This window comes from Chrysemys picta, chromosome 1 (assembly GCF_011386835.1).
Source record: "Chrysemys picta bellii isolate R12L10 chromosome 1, ASM1138683v2, whole genome shotgun sequence".
NCBI lineage: Eukaryota > Metazoa > Chordata > Testudines > Emydidae > Chrysemys > Chrysemys picta.
In genome coordinates this window covers 240,788,333-240,812,093 of record NC_088791.1, presented here as the reverse complement: position 1 = coordinate 240,812,093, position 23,761 = coordinate 240,788,333, and the positions used below count along the sequence as shown (strand labels likewise).

Here is a 23,761-nt window from a genome sequence, read left to right as displayed (position 1 = left end):
TTGTTATTAGAATAGAGGAGAAAAAGCTTTCCCACTCATTTCCAATATGTCTATAGAAATGGGAATAATTTTATTTTACTAAACTGCACCTCAATGATTATATTTCATAATACATAAGGGAAACGTATCTCTTCGGCTGTTCAAGCTGAGTTACTTTAATGTTTATGATTTCCTTTAAAACTGAACAATCAAGATATTTAAAAATTCAAGAGACACTTGACTTAAAGGGCAACCTCTTGAAATAAATTATCCTTTGCTCCTGTGTGCTTTTTTCCTAGTTCTTGAACATGTGATTAGAAAGTAAACACCTCAGCATTAACCCCTTTGTGCTGAAAGCTGGGATGGCCTGCTATAAGGCATTACTTGCAGGAGTTTTGGACCACCGGTAACAAAGAAATAAGGATGCCATTGTGTATAAGAAAATTTTTACCCTATAAGTAGGAAAAAGTAGATTTTTAAAATTACTTTTGAGAATTCTTTTTACCTATGCTGTATTTCTAGCATCTTTTGCAGTGGGCTACTTTCTTACAAATAAATTAGCAAATAAATTTTGATATCACTCGGTTTTATGTTTTATTTCAGTCCAATGTTCTAATGCAGATTTCTGTGGCAACGCTTTTTGGTGAAAAAAAAACACATTAGCATAACACGTATGCGCCAAATGCCTTTAAAAGTGTGTGTGTGTGGGAAATCAAATTGTGGAAGCTGTACATGAGGAAAACCTCCGACAGTTGTCTGAGCATGTAGGAAAAAAAAAAAAAAAAGATCAATTGCTTCCATTTTGTTTAGTACCCTTAATGCAAGCACCACAGAAAGCTTTGCTGCAAAACAAAACATAAGATAAATGGAGCAGGCAAAAGAGTACAGTGAATATCTAAAGGACTCAATATAGTACATGCAAACATTTCAATTTATTTCCAGAGGCTGAGCTTTTGTGCTTTTTTGTATTTATTCACAGGGCAATCCCTAGTATTGTATTTTCTAGCCCACTGATATTTCATAGAAGTGTGAGGTACGGTAGAAAGACAAGCTGTGAGGAACACTAAAATGTCTGGGTATGCTTGTGAATGCGGAACAATTCCTGGGGCTTTGGGAAAATAAACAGGAAAATCCATACCGACCACCATAGTATTACAAGAGATAGCGAAATTGAGGACTGCTTCCATTGCTAGGGAGATGGTCTGTAGTCTGAATCTCTAAGGGATGGTGGAATACACAGCAATGAAGGATGCAGAGAACAACATATCTAGAATGGTTAGACAAAAGGTTGTCAACCCTGTCTGGTGCAGCCCAATTCGAAATTCAAATTCCACTGGGAAATTAAGGTTCCACAGGTAAGGTGTAATTTAGATGGTCATACAGGCAGACTGGATCTGGATTTTTGGACCTCTGTTCTTATTTGGAAAACCTCAGTGTAATAGAAACATCAGCATTATTCCTCACCCATGGAAACCAGCTGCAATAGGGAGTTAATGGACTTGTTCTTGGAGATGCAAGTAGTAAGGTGCCAGATGCAGAGTTCTTCAGAATCAATTTCATATGACGCAAGCATATTGCAGATAATAGTCTGTCTTGTCTATAGTAGGGAAATTTTGCAAAAATTTTCCACCATCACTACCATCAGTTCAACTTCATCAATAATAGTAACATTGGGAGTCCTATAGATGAGCCCTACTCATCAGTGCCAATGGGGTTTTAAGCACTGTGTTAATTAGACCGTCTCTGAGCAGGGTTATATGACCCAGCAATGGCACATCTACACAAGAGCTCCCAATGACGTTACCACTGATGGAAATGGATCATGTTAACAATGGTGGGAAATTTTTGTAGCATGCACGAGATAACATGCCAATATGACAAACATTTACTTAGGGCAGGTCTTCACTACAGGAGGGGGTCTATTTAAGATACGCAAATTCAGCTACGCGAATAGCGTAGCTGAATTCGACCTATTGGAGCAGACTTACCCCGCTGTGAGGACGGCGGCAAAATCGACCTCCATGGCTCCCCGTCGACGGCGCTTACTTCCACCTCCGCTGGTGGAGTAAGAGCGTCGATTCGGGGATTGATTGTCGCGTCCTGACGAGACGCGATAATTCGATCCCCAAGAGATCGATTTCTACCCACCGATTCAGGCGGGTAGTGTAAACCTAGCCTTAGGTGAGGAGCTGGAGGGGGGAAAATGGATGATATTTAAAAAAAAAGCACCTGCCTCCAAGACATACTTTTTCAGGATGCAGCCGGAGTCTGTATTCTTAAGATACAGGTCCCTTAAATTAAAAAGATTAATTACTCACATCGTGATCTGACAGTTTTTCCACTAACATGTCTTCCAATTCCTCCTTAATCAGCCATCTGCTGCCAATCAGGTTTCTGTTTAAAATATCACATATATTCTCTTTTTAATTAACCATGCAATTAGAGTTATATCACAAAGGACCATACATACAGTGAGACTTGTATTTGGAAATGTATTTTCTACTGCAAAACAGTATGATATTCACTATGTAAATACGATTTATAATGTTTAAGTTAGTTATAAAAGCTCTTTCTTATGAAAGGAATGGTAACTACACTTATTAAATTCATTGCATCAAGAGTTAATTATGAATTTTACTTAAGTGTCACTCATTATTGCTACTGAAGTTAAAAGCCAATCAGCAGTTCCACGATAAGCTAATTTTCCACAGATTTATAACTCAGTTCTAAAAACTTGGCCCACAAGGTTTCAGCAAAACAAAATGCACACAAAACTAGATTCAAGACAACAACAAGTCCTTGTCAACAAGTCCAGATCTTCCCCTGTTAATCCTTGCTCTTACTGGTGCAGCTCTGCTGGTGGCAGCAATGTGGGGGTGCTCATATAGGAAGGGAACTAGTAGCCACTGGCATTTTAACCATGTCATCTAGAACTACTCTGAGCTAGGTTAGACAACGTGACAATGCTGGACTCTGTATCAGCACTCCCACTGTCGCTACCAACGGAGGAAGTGCGCTAGTGGTAGTAATGGTGGAAATTTTAAAGAAAACAGTCCAGTGTAGAGAAACAGCCTTAAGGTCTGAATTAAGTTAAACCAATAAAAGAAAGGAAATTCAAAGCACTGTCCCAAATATGCCCTTTTCATGTAGGTATTATATAAAAAGTGTTCAAACACTGGCTGTTGAAACAGCATACTTCATATAGTAATGGGGGTGAAATTACAAGGTGACCTAAGGATGAAGCCTTAACTCTTATTTTTTTGCTTTTGTAGATTTGTTAGAAACAATAAATGTCAATTAATATTTTTAGTGTCACAATTAAAGGTCCCAATTCCAGGAAGCATCATTATTCAGGGATATACTTAACTTTAGCATGTGTTTAAGTGCTTTCCTGAATCAGGGCCTAAAATGACCTCCCCTACTGCCTGACAACATTACTGTTTTCACTGGCAGCTGAAATCAGGATTCTGCAAAGATTTCAATACATGCTTATCTTTATACATGAATAACCTCAATGAAGTCAATGGGATTACTCACATGTGTAAAGTTATGTGTGTGCTTAAGTCTCTGTAGGATCAGGGCTAACCTTGTAGGTATGATTGCAAAATGTCTGTATAACAGCCCGTTTTCAGATGCTCAATTCTCTGAAAAAAAGTATTTCTTCTTCATTTTAGAGTTAAAGTATCTATTCTGGTCCCAGAGGAAGAGGCACATGTTTTTGGAAAACTTGAAAAAAATCCTTCCAACCACTTGGTTTTTAAAACATGAAAGAAATGTCGACCACCATTATTCACATGAGTAAATCAACTGGCAAAATTCTGGAAGGAATCACATTAAATCAGATTATTTTTCAGCAGCATCCACTATGAACTCCAACCCCATTCTCCCCTTGCCTGCTCAGGTTTAGGTATGTCTATGTAGCATTTTGGAGCTAGCAGGACTGAGCCATCTGGCCCAGGTGGACAGACTTGGGCTAGCAGGGATTCACGCTAGTGCTCTAAAACTAGCTATGTAGACAGCACTTTGAAGTTGCAGCTTTGGTTGGAGCTTCTGATTCCAAGCCACAACTTCAAAGCTTTTTCTACACAGCTATTTTTAGAATGCCAGCCTGAGTCTATCCACCTGGGCAGGAAGGCTCACTCCTGCAGGCTCCAAAAGGCTGTGCAGATATAGCCTAAAGGGCCTCTCCTCGAAAGGCATGATGAATAAACGCTACATGCCATAGGAAACTTTAATCATAAAGGAATGTGAACTTCAGTCAACTAAGAAACAAAGATAAAAAACTAGTGTACCACTGCTAAAGACAAATGTCTCATGCTAACACAACTGTCCCAGCTACCAAAATAGAAAAGCATAGCAAGGTACACTGAAGTAGTTATAACCCTAAACCACAGTGCTGAAAACATTTTTTTATATATATTTATGCGCTCTTCATTGCAATTTACCCATGAAAAAACAAACAAACACAAAATTAACAGCTAAAATAGAAAAAATTGCAGATCATTATGGAGCATTGGAACACTACATAATGCTGGATTGAAGACACATAGCAGGAACATCATGAAAGAACCGCAGCCCTGAAAAAGCAACCATTTAACTGGGAGAAAAAGGAGTGCACCGTGAGAATATGACACAGATTCCTTGGTTTCAATGAAACCTCTCCAACCCTATAAGCCTTCTCTGAATCCTCACTGCCCACTCAGTCTATGGAGGAATTACTACAAAAAATTCTCAAAACACAACTGGGCTACTGCATCCTAGTTTCTGGATTCCTCAAAAGGAAGCGAACTGCACCCAGGTCTTATAATATTGATTAATTTCAAAGACTGACAAGCAATCTTGACTGCAGCCATTAAAAAGGCTCATTAACAGACAAATGACCATTATGGTCTTCCAGGAATTTTCCGTTGACTTTCAATAGAAATGAGTAACCAATAACCCAGTCAGTAAAATCCTCAAGGAAAATGGCATCGAACATAGAACTATCTACCGTGAAAACCTGCTGAGGGGAAAAAAACAAACAAACAAACAAACAAAAAAACTCAAAACACCTTCACCCAACAAGAGTATTTAAATATTGTTCTCCATCCTCTTCTAGTCTCAGTTATGTGCTAAACAAAGGCAAGAAATTAAGAGAGAGGAGGGGGAAATTGTTTCTCTTTTCCCTTTTGGAAGAGAAAGAAGAAAAGGGGTAACGGAAAGTAAAACTACTTAAATATGTTGGCACTGGGAAGAGAAAAAGGAGGAAGTTAAAAATGGAATGGTTAATATAAACACAATAAGGAACCTATTAGATTCCTTGAGTGTTGAATCACTTATCCATAATTAGGAATTATGATCAGAAATGATTGCTCTTATGACTGAAATGTTAACTGTATTGCCAACTCTTATGAATTAATCACGAGTCATGGGATTTTGGCACCTGCAGGACAAGCTGTCATGACATGAGACACTCCTCCATTCCTGCTATCTCCAGGGCTAAACTCCCAGGCAGAACCTAATGCAAGAGCTTGTGGGGCTGACGACACACACCTGGCCTTGCCATTGAGCCCTGCCTTCATGTATGGATTGGCCCACCATCTCAGCAGCATCTCCTGTCTTTGTAGCTCATATAAATCTTTACTGAACAATAATTGAAACACTTGATCTACAGTCAGAATGCTTTGTGTTTCTTGGATGTTCGTTGCTTTCTGAGCTCCATTTTATAGCCCTTGTGCAGGAAGGAATATGGTGGGGAAGGTGGGAAACTAAGAAGGAGAGACACTAATAGGAAATGGATGGCAGTTCCCCTATTTTAGGAATGAGGAGAAGCTAAGTGGAGTCTCCATCTGAGCAGTCAGGGAGAGGTGTGCATTTTTTGTGATTTAAGGTTGATGTTCCAACTAGAAATGATCACGCACACATTGGCAGAGAAGTAGATGAGTATACAGGTGTTATAAAGACTAAAAAACATTCTTTTTTTTAATCATCTCATGTTTTTTTGGAGTCTGGTTTTTGATCTCCTGAGGATGGCAATACTGTGTTATTTCACATGAATTATTTCAAAATTGTATCTCCAAAAATCAAATAAAAAATGTTTGAAACCGAGATTGAAGGAAGTGCTAAAATAATATATTAAAGCAATTTAAGAAAACTGATATCAATATTAGTGCAAGCCGGAAACTCACATTTTTTTTCTGTTCTCAGCAAGTAAGCCTTGGGCTCTCAAGTGGTCTTGGTATTTCTGAATGTCTAGCAGTTTCCCATATATTTCCTAAAATATATAGAAATATGCATTAAAGGGTACAGATATTTTATTATTTATATGGTTTTAAATAACAAAATATTCACACATTACTTATCTATGTATGTGTATTATCCAAACATCCTGAAGTGTACAAAAAGATGATTGTAAAAATGGTTACAGTATTTAACAGTTAAAAGTACACTGCAGGTTCAAAATGTATACAAGACCCTGATCCTGCACTGACTACTGCTCATAGCAGTTAAACATGTGCGTAACTGTTTGAAGGATTGATGCTTAAGTCATTCTTAAAACTAAAAAGGAGGTGGACAATATATCTATATAAAAAACAATTACTGGCTTGAACTTTGAACTGCCTTTTTAGAAAAAGTAAGTATTTATATAGTGTATTCCATGCAACTCTTAATTTTGGTGATGATATTTATTATATTTGTATTACGTAGCACTTAGAGGCCCCAACTGAGATCACAGCTTCCTTGTGCTTGGGGAAGTGCATAAACAAATCTGCTTTTTTAAAATACTAGTCTGTCAAAAACTCAGCAAGCAACACACACAGTATAGCAAGTACATTTTTGTCACTGGTGTATTTTCAAACATGTGTAATAATGAATCTGTTAGAAGTTTCGGTTAATATCAATATATACAAAAATGGTATTGCAAGGGTGAAAGAATTCAAAACTATTTTAGTTTCAGTGCTACTATGTACGTAGAGTTTACCCCTTTTGTTTGTTGGAATACTCTATGCTTATCTAGAGATTCCTTGCACAGATAAAATGAGGGATTGAGGATACACATTTAGATAGGTTTTTAAACTTTCCTTAATTGATTTCTTACCCATTTAGTAAAACTTCTACATAAGCCCTGTCTACATTAGGAAAATTTTGTAAAAAAATTCCCACCATTGTTAACACCGGTTCACCTGCAGCAATAGATAGTTTGAGTCAGAGTCCCTTCTCCTTTCCTCCCAGAGCATACCCACAGGAGCAGAGTTAAGGCTGTCTGGTTGCCATAGCTGTGCATTTCCATACTTTCAAATGTTAGGGTTAACTTTAATTCTGAATTTCCCAAGTTTCTAGTGTTTGTTTTTTGATAATTTAACATTTTTGTAATTCTTTTTAAACCCTGAGATTATTAGTACATACTCTCAATCTTAATTGTTTTCTTCAAGAATCTAGCTTTCGGATGAAGCTAAATTACCCATAAGTTCAGTGTTCACGCTAAAAAGAAACATCAAAATACTTTGAGTTACAGCAGCAACTTAATCCTAAGTAAAACAAGTAATATTTATAAGAAAAACAGAAGTGGTGGTACTACAACTAAATACTGCATATTCCAAAGAACCCACTTAGATTAGCAAGTGCTGACAAAGCCTTATGGATGAGCACTGTGTACTCCCTTCAATTATTTTATGAAATACAATGGGTGCTAATAAAAACCTCAACATTCACAGCCCCAGCTATCTGCAGCATCAACAGTATCTTCCGAAACTTAGAACAGGAGATACTATAGTGCTGCAATTACTGTGGAGTTGCAAGGATTACATTTTTACATTTTATAGACTACTTTACAAAAAGCAAAAAATTTAAAACAGTGAAACAGACGAAATGTAGGAAAGCCTATGAGTTTTTAGTAATAACCACTGTACGAAGTGCTAATTGTTAAAATACGCAATATCATAATTTGAAATAAGTGACAAAGACGCTGATGCAACACTTAAATACCACTTAACACTTAAATAATAAAGAACTTCCTTACAGTAGTAAGCACCCAACAATCATGATTTTAAAAGTTTCTTTATCTATAAATATACATTCCCAGTAGGGTTGCAATAAAAATATACAGATATTTAAAAGTATCAGAATAAGTTTTCTAAAGTAGTTGCACTCACAGCACTTAAATGGTTGTGGAATCAGTTTAAAAGGAATCTGATGCAGGCTGGTGCTGAGATTTATAATAATGTAATAAGCAAATTAAATATTTTTAGAACAGCAACATAAGTGTATAGAACCTCTGAAGTACAAAAAAACCCAATTGCTTTAAAAACAGCACAGACCAGACTGAAACGTAGCAGTAAGCCTTCCAGTAACTTTTTAATTTTGGGTAGGCATACTAGAAATCAACTAAGTATGATCAAATCTGTGTAGAATTTTCTCCCAATCTGTGGCATTTGTGTGTGTCTACTTCTATATTTTAACGTCTGATATCCTAAGACACAGGAAACATTATTCAAAATATCTGTAAGACTGAAATAAACTGCTCCTACATTGCAATACCTAGTGAGATACCTCGGTGTGATTACCTGGTCTGGTCTCTCACTTTGTAGGGTAGTGAGGTATGGAAAAGTGCTACTCAGAGAGCAAGCATCTCATGCCACTCTGAAGTAACTCGTGCATTTCAGTTAGGAATGAGGTTAAAAGGCAGTCAAACCTGTCAAGAAAACCATTCACAGAGTAGGGTTGGATGGTGTGAGGTTTACCGGAGAATAGATAGAAAATGTTTGCATCTATGGGGTAGAAGTGTCAGGTAAAGGCAAGAAAGCTTAGGTTCTTCTCTGGGGCTAAAGGTTTTCCTGATAGCAGGTCAGGTGACTGAGGATATGATTACACTGCAAAGAAAAACCCACGGAACCAAGTCTGAGAGCTTGGGTCAACTGACTCACAGGGCTCAGGCTGCAGGGCTAAAAATAGCAATGTAGACGTTCCTGCTCAGGCTGGAGCCCAGACTCCAAGACCCTCTCCCCTCCGCTAGGTTCCAGAGCACAGGCCGCAGCCTAAGTGGGAACATCTACACTGCTATAGCCTCACAGTCTGAGCCCCAAGAGCCCAAGTCAATTGACCTGGGCTGTGAGACTCAATGCTGTAGGGTTTTCTCTGCAGTGTAGACACACTTTATGAGGCTTGTCCCAATAGAACAGAGGGCATGAAGAAGAGGGTTCCTATGAGTGGCCTAAAACTTCTGGAAGTAGAATGAATAAAGCTGGGAATGCACAAGAGATTTTTGGCCATTGAAAGGTTTGACCTAGATAGAGCTTGTCAATTAGGAAAGGGGCTGGATTGGCAGCCCTTGTAAATATATGGGAAGGCTGTTCGCTTGACTCCTGACTCTACAGCTTCTTCTCTTCTCCTGTATAGGCATGCAGTATCTTCGTATCTGGTGAGAAAGCAGATGCACTGAGGCAGCTGGGACACCTATCTACCTCCCTATTGAGCCAAGAGCAAAGTGGATTCTGGAGCACGTCAGACCCTGAAGTGAGATTATTAGCGAACCACCCAGGATTTGGAATGCCTTACTCACTGTATCCTAATGTGCACATAATTTATTGGGAAGGTTAGCAGATATTACTAGAATCCTGGGCTAAGTACAAAGACAATTGGGATGAGAGCTGCTGTAAGGAAAGAAAGGGAGTAAATATAGTTGTAAGTTTTCTGTAAACTGGCCTTAGTCTGAAGTGATTTTAAATTGTAATTAAAATTGCTTTGAGTAATATGCAACAAGTGTAGAGGGAGACCTTGAATAATCATTAGGCTCAGAAGCTCTACTGAGATGAATGAGTGCAGTTCATGTCACAACTAAAAATCATTAGAAACAACTTTTCTTTTTTTTTTTTTTTTTTTGAAGGAAACTTCAAATTTGCATAAAAAAGTAGGATTTTCCTGAGAATTTCTGAAAATGCCAGATCCCCTCAATGTATTGAAATTCCATGTATGTGCATTTCTAGTGATTAGAAAGAGTTCCTATTTTCTGGAATGGTTTTATCAGAGTGACTTACTGTCTGCATGAAAAAAAATCTAGACTAGGGAAAAAATGGAATGCCATATAAAAAGTACTTCTACAATTAGTGTACGTCTTACAGTAGGAGAGGTCTTCTCATCGAATACAATTGCCAATACCTTTCGGTTTTACTTCCAACTTTCATTTCTCTCATGGAGTGAAATTTAGGTTACAAAACTTTATGGACAGGAGTAGTTCTACTACTTCATAGGACTACTCATGCGTAAAGTTAAGAACACATATAAGACTTTGCAAGATTCAGGACTTAAGAGGGTAAGATGCAATCATGATGTTAAATAAGATTATTTTGCAAAATAATCATATATAATGCCAAACAATTACATCTAAATCCTCATTTCCCAAAAATTATAGGAAACTACTGTAGAGACTCACTTTTCAGAAGATTTTATCAAGATGCAATAGTCAAACTCATGAATGTACATGTCTGTTGTCTTGTAATATCAGCTATTTTGTTTGCATAATAGCTGAGTTTACAAGACACTAGGCAGCCATAAATGCTCCCACATCTAGTGGAAGGCTCAAATCCTTAATCTGCACTAGGATGCACTCTTTTAAAGGAGGATTTATTCTTATTACTAAATAAATTGAGGACAGGAATGAGTGAGAACTGGATCTTTGAAAAGTATCCTCAAAGTACAAAGCAGCTTATGAAAAACATCTTTGTTTTAAATGTCTGGAGGACCCAGAACATCATGCATTAAATTCTTTAGGTCACTTGCCTACCTTGAAAGTGAATATTTTTTGACTGATATATTATTTTTAGTTTTTTTTAATCGAAACACTCAATATACTTAAAATGCCCTGAGATATAAAATGATTTTCATTGAATACAATTTTGATAAAAGTAGCATAAGGCCACAATGATGTTTCCATTCACTGAGATTTCTGGAAGGGAATAATAATCAGAACTACGTACGCTACAAAATTTGTCCAACAAAAAAATGTATAAAATAGGACACTGTCTTGTTGATCACATTACAAAACCTGACTATATTACTTGCAAACAATGCAATTTTCCATGTCGTATTCAAAGTGCAACATTTTGAATGAGATGAATAGCCACAACACATGTGAAGGGGTTAAATTCTCTCAATGTACGTTAGAGTTACATGCAACAAATCCCTTGTGCATCAAGAGGTGAATAAACTGCCCCGTCCCCAAGACTAAACTATATTCAACAAGCAGAACAAAGAGAGCAATGTGAATACAAAGGATATTCAAGTTTTATAGAAGTCTTAGTTAATATTCAAGTCATACATTCACATATAAACTGGATCTTATAAGATGTACGGTGAATATATGTATTCACTACTTTTAACAGATGTCTAACATTTTTGATTAGCATTACCTAAACAAATGGCACTGCTGTGACTGGTTGTCTCAACTGCAATTAATAAAATCTGAGATCCCTGTCAGTAAATGCAGTTGTGACTGACAAACATTTAGGCCAAATAATCATTTCTTTATCCTACTTATCACTCTTTATGTAGCAATTTTTTTTTTAAATCCATACAAAATATTGTCATTCATGCAAATACTGCATTAACATGCAATCTTTTCTTTCTCCCAGCTGTATGAATTACAGTTTTGGTAGTTTAAAAGAAATCAATCTATAATTCTTATATAACACATTTAGCCTGATGAGAGATTAAAACAATGTTAAGCATTGTATACAGATTTCACCTTTTTTTTGCAGCTGCTTAACTAAAAGGATGTTAAATCCGGTTTAATTAATTCTGCTTTATATAATTCTATTTAATGGACACATTTAGAAATGTCCCAAGAACACTCAAGTACTTTAAAATATCCTACAGTAATGAAATCTGTTTGTCAAGCAGATTTCATTTGAAGAAGATTTAATCAAGTGGTATCGTAACAGGATACACACTATCCTTTAAGACTATTTCTCAGGCAATCTTACATACCTTTTTTTAAAAGGCTAGGAAGAGCTAAAAATAAAATTGTGCTCCTTGTAAAATTTGTAATTTCTTCATTATGATGGAACACAACAAAACATCTTGCCCTTGGGTTGCTCTGTTTCAGCCAAAATAAATGCAAATGGCTTGTCAGATGACAGCTGTTTGATAAGGCTCCTCTACAAGACCTGCATGCTTTACTTTTTTCCGTGAAACTTGGGATGAAAGGCAGAAGGCAGGAAGAGAATTAATGTAGCATACAGACTAAAGGCAATGCTACAACCGTGATTAAGTAGAAAAGTTAAAAGGCACAGATTTTCCACAGCCTCGCTGCGTGCAACCCATCCGTGTAACAAGTTGACAGGCCTAGCGCGTCAGCTCCATCATCCTCTCCGACAGCTAAAACGCAGCATTGCATCCCTTTTCAGAGAAAATTTGCGTCTGCACCATGAAGCGTTGTACATTATTTCTTAGCACTGCAGGGGGCTCAAGTCCATATGGAACCTTCACAAATATTACCACAGATCAAACCAGCGGCGTTTCGAGGCAGATTTGACATACCTATTTAAATGAACAGCAGGGGTCCTCGGGCTGCCTCAGGCTGTGCAGGAGAAAACCTCTGTGGAAAGCCTATGCTGCAGCTCCATTACTCAGCAAAGACACACTCTACATTTATCATTCATTTCATTTCTGCCAGGGCAAGAAGCTCATTTGCCCAAGGTCAACAAAAAACGAAAAAAGGGTTTTTTCCAAGAAATAAATGTACCTGACAAGTGGGGATTTTGTCCTTTGGGTTTGTAGAGCACAAACAAACACCAGATAATTCTCAAAAATAAAGAAAACCTATGCACAGAATTTGATTTTTGGGAAGTCCAATAAATGTTGTTCTAACTTTTTCAAGAGTACATAATGAGGAAAACAGAATCTGACAGGAGCATCAAATTGAAAGTACCAGACTACAAAAGTGGGTCTTTTTTTGGTCTTACATTAACCATACATTAAAATACTACACATCTCTCTCTAAGGCTCTTCTAGGGAGTCAAAGAATTTATGTGCTACTAATGGGCATATTTATAAAAGGGCTCTTCATAACACACAATAAAGAAGTCGGGACCAGCAGTGTTCTATCAGATGTAAAGGTAAATGACAGAGATCCCATGGTCTTGCAAACATACTAACCTAAGTGCACATTAAGTTTACATGAAAAAAAACAAACAATCTTTAAAAATTAAAAAAAAAAATATATATATTGAGCTACTTAATACAAATTTCTTTCACATTAAAGATCAGCACATTTCTGCAATTCTTCTCTTTAAGACGAAAACCATGTATTTTAAATATGATAATGAATAATCCTAAATCTGGTCATCTCTGTTGGATGGACATTCATCACCGCTAACCCTTACTGATACTAAATTAAACTACAGTATAAAATGAAATGTTCAGAATATTCACACCTAATTCATAATCAAAACCAAACAGAAAAAAGAAAAACAAACCATTCGCTTTTAAATTAGGCAACAACTTCTCCCTAAATGAAAGAATAAATATTATCACTTAACAAAACACATTATGTTTCACCTCTGGTAGTGTTATTATGGTCCATTCTGAAATCACTAGGTAAATTCAGAAGTTTCTGAAATGTAGTTCTGATGTAATGTTTTACTTGACTTAGAGTCAACATTATTTATCATAGACTATAATGTACTTACATGCATTAATGAATAAAATGACTGCTTGCCAGTATAAAAGAGAAAGTGAAATGGACGGCGATCTTCTCCCCATTGGATTGCTAATCAAAAGCAAAATTAGACAAAAAAGCAATAATATACAGCAACTAAATAACTGTATTTAAATTGCAGTTATAAACCTCTTTGATAATACTAATTACCTTTTAAAATACCAGAGAATAGACACATTCAACCAGTATTCAACCAGTCTGGAGTGCTAATATTTTAACATACCTTGTTATAACCCACCTCAATCTGCAAATATAACCAGATATTTTTAATATAACATTCTAAATCTCTCATTACATAATGGAAGCCCTGCTGTACATCTTAAATAAAATCTCAAGGAATCTATGTAATAGGAATACAGCAAAAGGTGCCAAGTTTAGACTAGACAGAAATGCACACTAAAAGATAATTATATGCTATATCATGATTATGAAAGGTGCCAGATTGACAGCTCCAGAAAATAAAGTCTTCTAGAAATAGTAGTACTACTATATGGGCAGCTTCTGAATAAACTTTCTAACATTGCCTTGATAATATATCTCAACTATATTCTAGAGGGAACAGTGTGCAGAACGCAGATATTTTTAGGCAAAACAGATAAAACAATTTCATCTGTCTAATCACAGGAGCCGAAACATTTATGTGATGCTTTAGCAATATAAAAATTATGAACAGATTTATACTTTAATCTAATAAAAATTTCCTTTATTTTAAAGTTAAACTTTTCTGTCATTTTACCTCCTACAGTGACACGTCATCTTAATCTACAAATTGAATCTGAAGCAATTACCAGTGCAACTGCTGGGCAGAGAAGATGTGCAGAAGATATTATAGTTAGGCTTGGAAGGATTAGATTTTTATGGGTGAATGTCAATTTCACAAACGAACAAAAATATTTTCTTCAAATCAGCGAAGTAAGGAAAATGCAGCCTCAGAACATAGAGTTTGATTTAAATATATTTACTTTGTATATTTTGATATGTGATGTTGACAATTTGTATTTTAACTATTATAAAGTTTTAACTTTTTGAATTTCAATGTCTACTTTCATTAAATAATTATTGTCCGACCCCCCCATAATTACCTACAACTGCAAACATTTAAATAGATAAACTAAAAAACAATGCTTAAAATCCATAATTTTGTGCAGCTGTGAAAATCAGTTCTCTTGATTCGAGAGTCTTCTTAAGTAGCACAACACTACGCTAACTTTACAGAAGATAACTAAAATGTACAAGTAACAGGTTCAGAACTGTAAGCAGCTTTAGAGAAAGTATTTAGTAAAATACATTAAGCATATTATTTGTATTAAATTCTGCTGGTTTTAATAGTAGAAATTCAAATCTAACAGGTATATATAGGGTGAAATCTTTCTAGAGTGAGAACACTCTCACTGACTTCAACGGAGCCAAGATTTCACTGATATCAATTTCAAGCACTGACAATATTTATCAGTCATTTTTTGTCAAATATTCTTCAATAGGAGTACCTGACTTAGTGAGTTGATTTATTTGAGGTATTAAACCCGGACACCAAAGCTATACCTGGTTTAGGTAACGTGTTAGATTAATTTAGTAAAGTCAAAGCCAGATTCTTGTAGACATTTGCACACATTACAAAACTTCCAAGTAATTTGGTATGCCCAGTCTATACTAAAAAGTGGCTAAGATGGGATGCTGCAGATAAAACAGGTGAGTAGACGCTTATTTAATGCTGGCCTGCACTAATAAATCCTATCTTATAAACGGAAACAACATTTTTGTTTCCCCTCTGCCCTCACCATGTTCATAGAAAAAGCAGCAGGAATAGGAAACTGACGTTGCTTTTTTTATGAACTGAAAAAGTTAATAAATCCCAACCATCTCCTCACCAATGAAGAAGAAACAGTCTGTAAAAGATCAGAGGCAGATGAAAACAAGTTCTGACAGACCTGATAAGCACAATATGCATTACAAAGAAAAGTTAAGGGAGGGAAATGGCAGAGGCAGTAGTGGTAGGAAAAGAACTAAGCTGACAGACAGAAGGAACACTGGTAAAAACGGTGCCAAATTCAGACATCACATAAGCAACTGCAACTAAAACAACCAAGTGGCTTCTGTTTTCACCATGGTCAATTTCTTTTAAAACACAGGTTTCAGAGAGGTAGCTGTGTTAGTCTGTATCAGCAAAAACGAGGAGTACTTGTGGCACCTTAGAGACTAACAAATTTATCTAGGCATAAGTTTTCGTGGCCTAAAACCCACTTCATCACATTGTCTCGACCCCCCACTTGGTAAGGCAACGCCCATCTTTTCATGTACTGTTATATAAATCTTCCTACTGTATTTTCCACTCCATGCATCTGAAGTGGGTTTTAGCCCACAAAAGCTTATGCCCAAATACATTTATTAGTCTCTAAGGTGTCACAAGTACTCCTCGTTTTTTTGTTTGTTTGTTTGTTTTTAAAAACAGTCAGTCAATGTGAAAGTTAGACTCAACTTTTATTAAAAAATGCAGTTATTGACCAAATTTATGATAGTGTTTGCGTATTTGAGTCTGTAAAACTAAGAAACTGAAAAAAAAAAAATAGGGTGAGAAGTATATGTTCATGTTGCTGCCTGATACTATATTGGCTGGTAATGGTATAACTGCTCAGTGATTATGGCTCAAGGACCATTTTGAAGTACAAATTCGTATTTTTGCACTTCAGAGTTCTTAAAGACGTAACTTTTAGAGAGTTGAACGACTTCCTTGAAAAATGGTGATCATTTCTGACAAGGCTATTTTTGAATATAAATACAAAAACACTCCACAATCACTAGGATTAGACCAGTGTCTGAAAGAGTTCATAAGTCCTGAAAGCACATGTACTAGTAGTCTAGTGTTGTTAGTAGGAAATGGCCATCAGACTTTTAAATCACATTTATTATTTCCATCTTGCCGCCTCTTCAATTCCAACATGATTTTAGCTTATATTTCACAATGCACTGTAGAAATTAATGTTTTATACCATTTGAAAGCTGATGTTCCAAAATTTCAGATGATATAAAAAGTTGTTTTTTAGCTTTAAAGGTTTTCAGGAAAGCAGCTGCTAATATATGAGCATTCACATGAGGGAGAAAATAAGATATTACTGAGGATCAGAATTGTGTTTTTTGGGGGACTCAGTGGCTCTGGGGATGCAGAGCCTTTCAAACACTAGTTCAATTCAAGCTCAGGACAGTAGCAACCGAAAGTTGTTGCAATGTTTGTTTAGTGTTCCATATAAAATGATTTTGGTAGTTTAAATAGTTTCCACTGAACAGATGTCCAAACAAACAAAAAACACTACTAGGAATGAGACCAAAGACCGCACAGGCATGGAAACTGCAGAGTTGATCCTGCCAGATCAAGACTAAGGGCACATAATAGTCTGCACGTACTGTGCCCATTCTTTGGATAAAGAGATCTCTTCAGTTTCCAAAGCTGTCAATCTGCTATTCTTCACAAGCACTGAGTTTACCTGTTTTTATTTTTTAAATTATATTTTATACCAAATACTAAAAAAGCAATGCTTTATGGTCAATCCAAAGCCACTGAAGGACTCCCATGGACTTCAGTGGCTCGCGATCAGATTCTAGGTTATTAAAAATCTTTCCCAATGGCAGAAAACATTTCTTTCTAGCCATGGTGGTTCACAAGACATCTTCTCTTAAAAAAGGTCACTGGTCCCTTGGGGTATGTCTACACGGCCATTAAAAATCCTTGGTCACAGACTCGGGCTCGTGCTATGGGGCTAACTGCAGCGTAAACATCCAGGCCTGAGCTGGAGTGTGGGCTCTAGAGGGTCCCAGAGCTCAGGCTGTAGTCCAAGTTGGAATGTCTACATTGCAATTAAACAGTGCTGTAGCCCCTGCCCAAGTCAGCTGGCACAGGCCAAACGTTGGATTCCAATTGTAATGTAGATATACCCTCACTCTAGCAGTACTTTTTTCCACTTGTACAGGTCCTCAGATCAGTAAAGTTTCATATTACATTTGAAAGGTTTGGGTTTTTATTACTCGGGTGCCTCATTAGCAGCTATAAAAACATTAATAAAGGAAATGTAAATGGGTTGCAGGAAAGAAAACAACATAGAGGCTCATAATAAAAACGCTGTTATAGCCTGGAAAGAATAGCTATGTACACTTACCTCTTTGTTTTGGAAAAATTTCAGTGGGATGCTGTTGAAAAATCAACAACAAAAAAAGGGTTAGTATGCCATGCTAAAAGTACTCAGACAATTCACTGAACGTTGTTCTTACCTTCATTATAGGCCTGGCCCTTTTCTCAAATAAGCCAGAGGGAAAGAGGTAGGCAATAGCTTTCTGCAAACAAACACACAAAGATCAGATACATATTTGTTCTGTAACAACAAAATAATCAAATTCCTTACAGATATTTTTACTATGAGCATGCTATAAAAACCTAGACAGCACAGAGAGAGAGAGACAAAACAACAACAACAAAAATGGCATGTGCCTATATGCTGTTCTGAGAATAAAAGCAACTGTAAATTTATCAGGATTCTTCTTTACACAGAATGAAAGAATAAGAAAAATCTAATTCTGTAGTTTGTAATCTAGTGGGTCTACAGTAAGTGAACTGTTTTCTTTACTTTAAAGATTAACTTTAAATTCAGACAATTTATTACAAGAAATACTCAGTTGCAAGGTTCAAGTAATATACAACCTCCATTTTATTTAACCTAAACAGTGATTTTAAAAAAAGAGTAATTCTCACCCATCTCAAAAATACCTAATGCTGTAATTTAGAATGGATTTCACATCATTTATCAAAATAATCATTTTCTTAATTTTCTTCCTGCAAACATCAGTGTTTGTGAAAGGTGCCAGTTTGATAGCTCTTGAGAATAAGTTCTCTATTTTTTTCAAAGAATATTATTCCTGGGGGAATTCTGTACCAAAAAATTAAAAATTCTGCATATTTTATTTGTCAAAATAATACAATACAATCACACCAGTTTCAATTATTTTGGTAATGTATTTCAAAATACTTGTCAGTAAGTAGGTCTGTAACAAAAGAGACAATGAAAAAAATTCAGGAAATGTTTCTATCACATAGATTCTTTACTAGGCATGTAAATACAGAACTTTGCGTAATTCATTTAAACTACTATACAGAAACGTTTCCTGCACCCCTCAGTGCAGGGCAAAGGCTTGGGGGAGTCAGGGGTAAAGGAGGAGCTGAGGAAAGGGGAGGAGCCTGGGCGTGAACCTGGAAGGTTGTTGGATGTGGGTGGGAAAAATATGGAATAGATTTTTGGGGGGCCAGGGAGGGATTATTAGGGAACCTCCCCCATGCAGACCCTGGCTGACACCTAGCAGTCAGGCACATCTGTCCCCATGTATCCCTGCACCTGCCTCCCCATCCCCATGTGTCTCTGTGCCCCCACTCAGCCACCCCCCTTTCCCCATGTGGCCCTGCACCCCTTCCCCCTGTCCTCATGTGTCTGTGTCCCCTAGCCACCCCCCCCTCGATGTGGCCCTGCACCCCTTCCCCCCCATTGCCATGTGGCCCAGTGCCTCCAATTCCATTCAGCCCCTGCCCCAGTCTGTCCTTCCCCAATAGCCATTAGGAACCCCACTGTGACCCCCCCGAACACTGTCTGTCCCCCCCATACTCCCTGTCTCCTGACTGGGCCCCACAGGCACAGCACTGGCAGGCAGGCAACCTCTTCCCCTCCCTATTGGCAGGGGGAGATAGCTCAGTGGTTTGAGCATTGGCCTGCTAAATCCAGGCTTGTGAGTTCAATCCTTGAGGTGGCCATTTAGGGATCTGGGACAAAATTGGTACTTGGTCCTGCTAGTGAAGGCAGGGGCCTGGACTCAATGACCTTTCAAGGTCTCTTCCAGTTCTATGAGATAGCTGGGGCTGCTCCCGCCTGGGAGGGGCTGCTCTGTTCTAGTGCCACTGCAGCCTTTGGTGAGCAAAAGGCAGAACTGCAGCAACTTTCTGGCAGAAATTATTTTCTGTGGAAAAAAAAATTATGCGTGGCACATTAATTATGTGTGCACACAGTGGTGTAGAATTCCCCTAGGAATAGAATATAGACAAAATGGAAAGAGGCAGCACAAGCTTCCCGACACTGTTTTGCCACAGAGTGCCAATCTGCACAGGAGATAACTAAGGGTTTGCAGGCCACTGAGAATCTCCATTCCACCTAGATCCAGCACTTTTTCAGGAATGTCAAGAGTGAAGATTGTTGTCATGGAAATGTATATATGCAGGCTTCTGAACAACAATAACATGGGAACATGGTAGTCGCTATAACCTAACCTCAATTTGAACCAGCAACCTAACCTGTAGGTGAAAAACTCTATTCCAATTACTAAACCTTAAACAATGAAGTCTCCTTTTAAAGATATTTAAAGGTCTGTCAATAAGACACTTACAAGTCAGGAAACCATTAGAATGTGCATTTTTGCAAACCATGGTTTATCATTAAGATTATTGTTATATGCAGTACATGATACTTATTCTTCATCCACTCAACCAATATTTTAATGTGGTGTGTGTTCCCTGTTAATAAGTAACATAATTTACTCTACAAGCAGATTAAAGACTATAAACCATTTCTGGCACTACTGTAAGACAAAATAGCTTGCAGTAATATTAAATCCAACAGGATGTAATTCCTATTCAGCAATTTATTGCTATGGCACTTTTTTTCAAAAATGGTTGAAAAAATGTTGATTAATGAAGCAAAAATAATGTATTAGATCAGAAATCCAATTTTTCCAAATAAAAAAAAAATATTTTGGTAAATGTGGGACTAAATATGGCCAATTTCAGTCATGACACAAAATTAACAACAGTATGAGCCTACTGATTTTAGAACGATACAATATATTTGTACAATAGCACTAATAACAGAACAAAATACTGCAGTAGATTTGCTTGCATTTTTAGTGGACAGTGAAGAAAAATGAAATTACAAGAATTGTAGTTAAAATCTTCTCAAGAATTATGCCTCTTTCTTGATTAGGTTACCTTAAGGCTACTACTTGCTGATAATTTTTTCTATGGACATGGATTGGTTTGTCAGTGCTTCAACCTACTTAATATGCATGGAGTGTAAAAAGACCTAGCCTATTATTTTCATTAATCCCCTACTGGTATTCCAAACAGAAATTTTGAGAATTCTGAAGCAAACAAAAGGATTAACTTGATTTTATGAAATGGTAATTTTGTTTCTCTTAGTGACTGCTGAATTCCCATTTGTTAGTAGATGGGCATTTTATGCACAGAGAGAGTAGGTGAACACCTATTTATGAACAAATGGGGATTAATTAAGATGACAATAGAGAAATCTGCTGTGAGCCAACTGATGTTAAACAAACACCTTATATAACAACATATTAAAGGAATAGATTATGGGTTACAGAGACTGACAGTGTGTATACTTAAAAGGTATCCTGTATATTAGCTCTCAAGGATTTGACTCAACCAGTAACTATTAGTATGACACTGAAAACTCAATGTAAACGTGACATTCTGTTTTGCTGCAACTTCAGAGGTTTTGAAATTTGTTTTCCTTCTAATGTGAATAAAACCAATCGATGTTGCATGTTTTCATGAAAAATGGAATTATGTCAGGGGAAGACGTGTGTCTGCCTCTATCCCCCTAGTAGTAGTTAGGGTATTGGCCTGGGACATGGAATACTCTGGTTCAAACTCCTACTCTGCCTGATTCAGAGCAGAATTTTTCATCACAGTTCACTCCAAATTAGACAGAGACCCAAACCTGAGTCTCCCACATCCCATGCCAGCATCCTAACCATCCAGCTACAGAATCTCTCCCTCCCTCTCGGAAAGCTTCAAAGAAACAAATGCATCTTCACAAAATGTTTCAGCTTTGATGAAACAGCATATTTTGGGGAAAATGTTCTGACCAGCTCTTGCGCTCAAGTTTCATATTTATTAGTAACAGAAACAGAAGGTGGACCAGCCTCTAGACTGCCAGGATAACAAATCTCTCTGAAAACTGAAACTAGAGCATTTTAGTGTAGTTCAAGAGAAGGCTTCATTAACTGAATATGTGATTTCCTTCAAACTTGCAACACTGAGTTTCAATGCAAGAATCCCTTCAGGAATCAGACCAAGATCTAGAAGACAATTATATTCTGTATATCCCAGAAAATATAAACGCAAACCAATGAATTCTAAGATATTCCATTACCAAGCCTGAAATAGTTGTGGTAGAGAGCACTACACACAAAAGGTTCCATACAGACTTTTCCAGACCAAATTGCAAAGTTTTCTTTAGGACTGGGATTCTCAAGTTGAGGGTCGTGAACAGGTATTTGGGAGTCATGACCAATTTGTCCTTACCCTAATGCTAAATGGGAGGGAGACTGACTGGATGGGAAGCGAAATCCAGTGGGAAGTGGAACCCAGTATGAATAAGGCTGAGAACAGCATCTTGAGGATAACATCAGAGTCTAGTGACAAATATGTTGAGATATCTGATAGCTATAACCTCCGCCACTGAACTTCTATAGATAGCAGGTAAATATTTCACAACCCTATTAAATTTTCCTTGGGAACAGGCCTTATAATTGTCCCTGGGAATAGAATACAGCTCTTTAATATATGACAGACAAAGTTTCATCCCCCTCCACCACATTACTTTTCAGAATAACTGCACCCAAAGAATCCTGAAACCCAACATCCCACTTCTGTCTCACAAATAATTCTGTAACCCACTGCCAAAGAGACTCTAGAGAGAGCTCCATCTAGAGGAGAACAGCCTTCTTTTGCTATGAGTTACTCCTTTAGCTCAAGTTGCAGAGCGGTCTCTCTTATGGATCTGAGAGTCCTGGGTTCAAACGGCTGATGGCCCATGTGGGAAAAAATATAATGTGATCACATAATTAAAGAACAAATCATAACGCAGATACTCAAGAGTTGCATTTAAATCTAAAATTCTTTTAAAAAGTGCTTGAGTTGGTAACCCTAATGTTCCTTCAGCATACTTATATATGGGACACACTTTTAAAGTTATTACTTGGGGAGATACTGGATACCTTTAAACATTCCTAGTGGGCTTTTCACTAGTAGGTTACCAGTTTCAATCCACCCTAGCTCAAAAGGGACTGAAACTTGTTCCCATCATATCCAGTAGATGTTTGGTGGCCCCTCAAACCAATTACCTGCAAAAATGCAGAATAGCTCAGACATGGAGCTGCACAAAAAACTTAGCAGCTATGCTGCACCCTCATTTACAGTATTATCCGTCTTCTGTAGTCTGGGTTTAAAGCACATTTTCCCTCCATTTGCAACCCAAAGATTCTTGTCCCTTCATTTTCCTAACGGCCAGAGAAAATCTGGCCTCAATTTTTACCTCAGATGGCCCAGTTTATTGCCATCTGATGCACATTTAATTGTATCTTCAGGCATTTAGAAATCCATGCCTTAATTCAAACTGGATTGGCAAAAAATATTAGGTCAGACTCATAAGTCAGCAAAGGAAGAGAGGGGAGGCAGTTTGTCTGCTGTCTTCAGGATCTACAAAGCCAATAGAGCTCCCCAGCAGAGGCCAGGGAGCCCTTAAGCTGTCCTACTGCCTCAATGGTCCTATGGAGCTTTGTTATGGTGCAAGTCCACCCTGGCCATGCTTCCTCCTGCTCCAATTCACCCACACCTCGCCTCCATTATAGCCATGGCCTACTCTGGAATGCTTCCTGTGCTTAAACCATTTATGGCACAGGGCTAGCGGAGAAGCCTCCAGCCATGGGGGTATTTTCTAGGGGAGTCTTAAATCTTCCCTATGGCTCCTTTGCTACAGCACAGTTGGCACAAAAGGTCCCTAGCACATTGAAGAATCAGACACAACAATGCTTATACTCTACTTTTACATACATAAAGCTTTAAGCACTGAGTACTAAACCAGTTCAGTTCTGAGACTATACTTCAGGGCATAAAATTTGAAACATTTCAGTAGGGCCCCTGGCTCCCTAGTTGATGTTACTGAATCAACTCCCTCTGCTCTCCAGCCTCCTCAGCCTGATTCCCACTTCCCTTTCCAACTCTGTTATGCTGGGAAATCTACAGTTCTTGAACCAGACTCC

General features: G+C 37.5%; 1 protein-coding gene across 3 annotated transcripts in view; it reads right to left on the bottom strand.

Annotated features, from left to right (window-relative positions):
- MRPS9 (mitochondrial ribosomal protein S9) overlaps nt 1-23,761 on the bottom strand; it is a 44,064-nt gene that overhangs the window by 6,608 nt on the left and 13,695 nt on the right. For 2 of the 3 annotated variants that reach the window (XM_005306999.5, XM_065580937.1), the window contains 5 exons: nt 17,933-17,995; nt 17,821-17,851; nt 13,644-13,723; nt 6,147-6,232; nt 2,298-2,373 (listed from right to left, as the gene is read on the bottom strand). In XM_005306999.5, coding sequence (XP_005307056.2) covers nt 2,298-2,373; nt 6,147-6,232; nt 13,644-13,723; nt 17,821-17,851; nt 17,933-17,995 — 336 coding nt within the window. The remainder of the gene's footprint in view (nt 1-2,297; nt 2,374-6,146; nt 6,233-13,643; nt 13,724-17,820; nt 17,852-17,932; nt 17,996-23,761) is intronic. The other variant, XM_042854551.2, reaches the window with a different exon arrangement.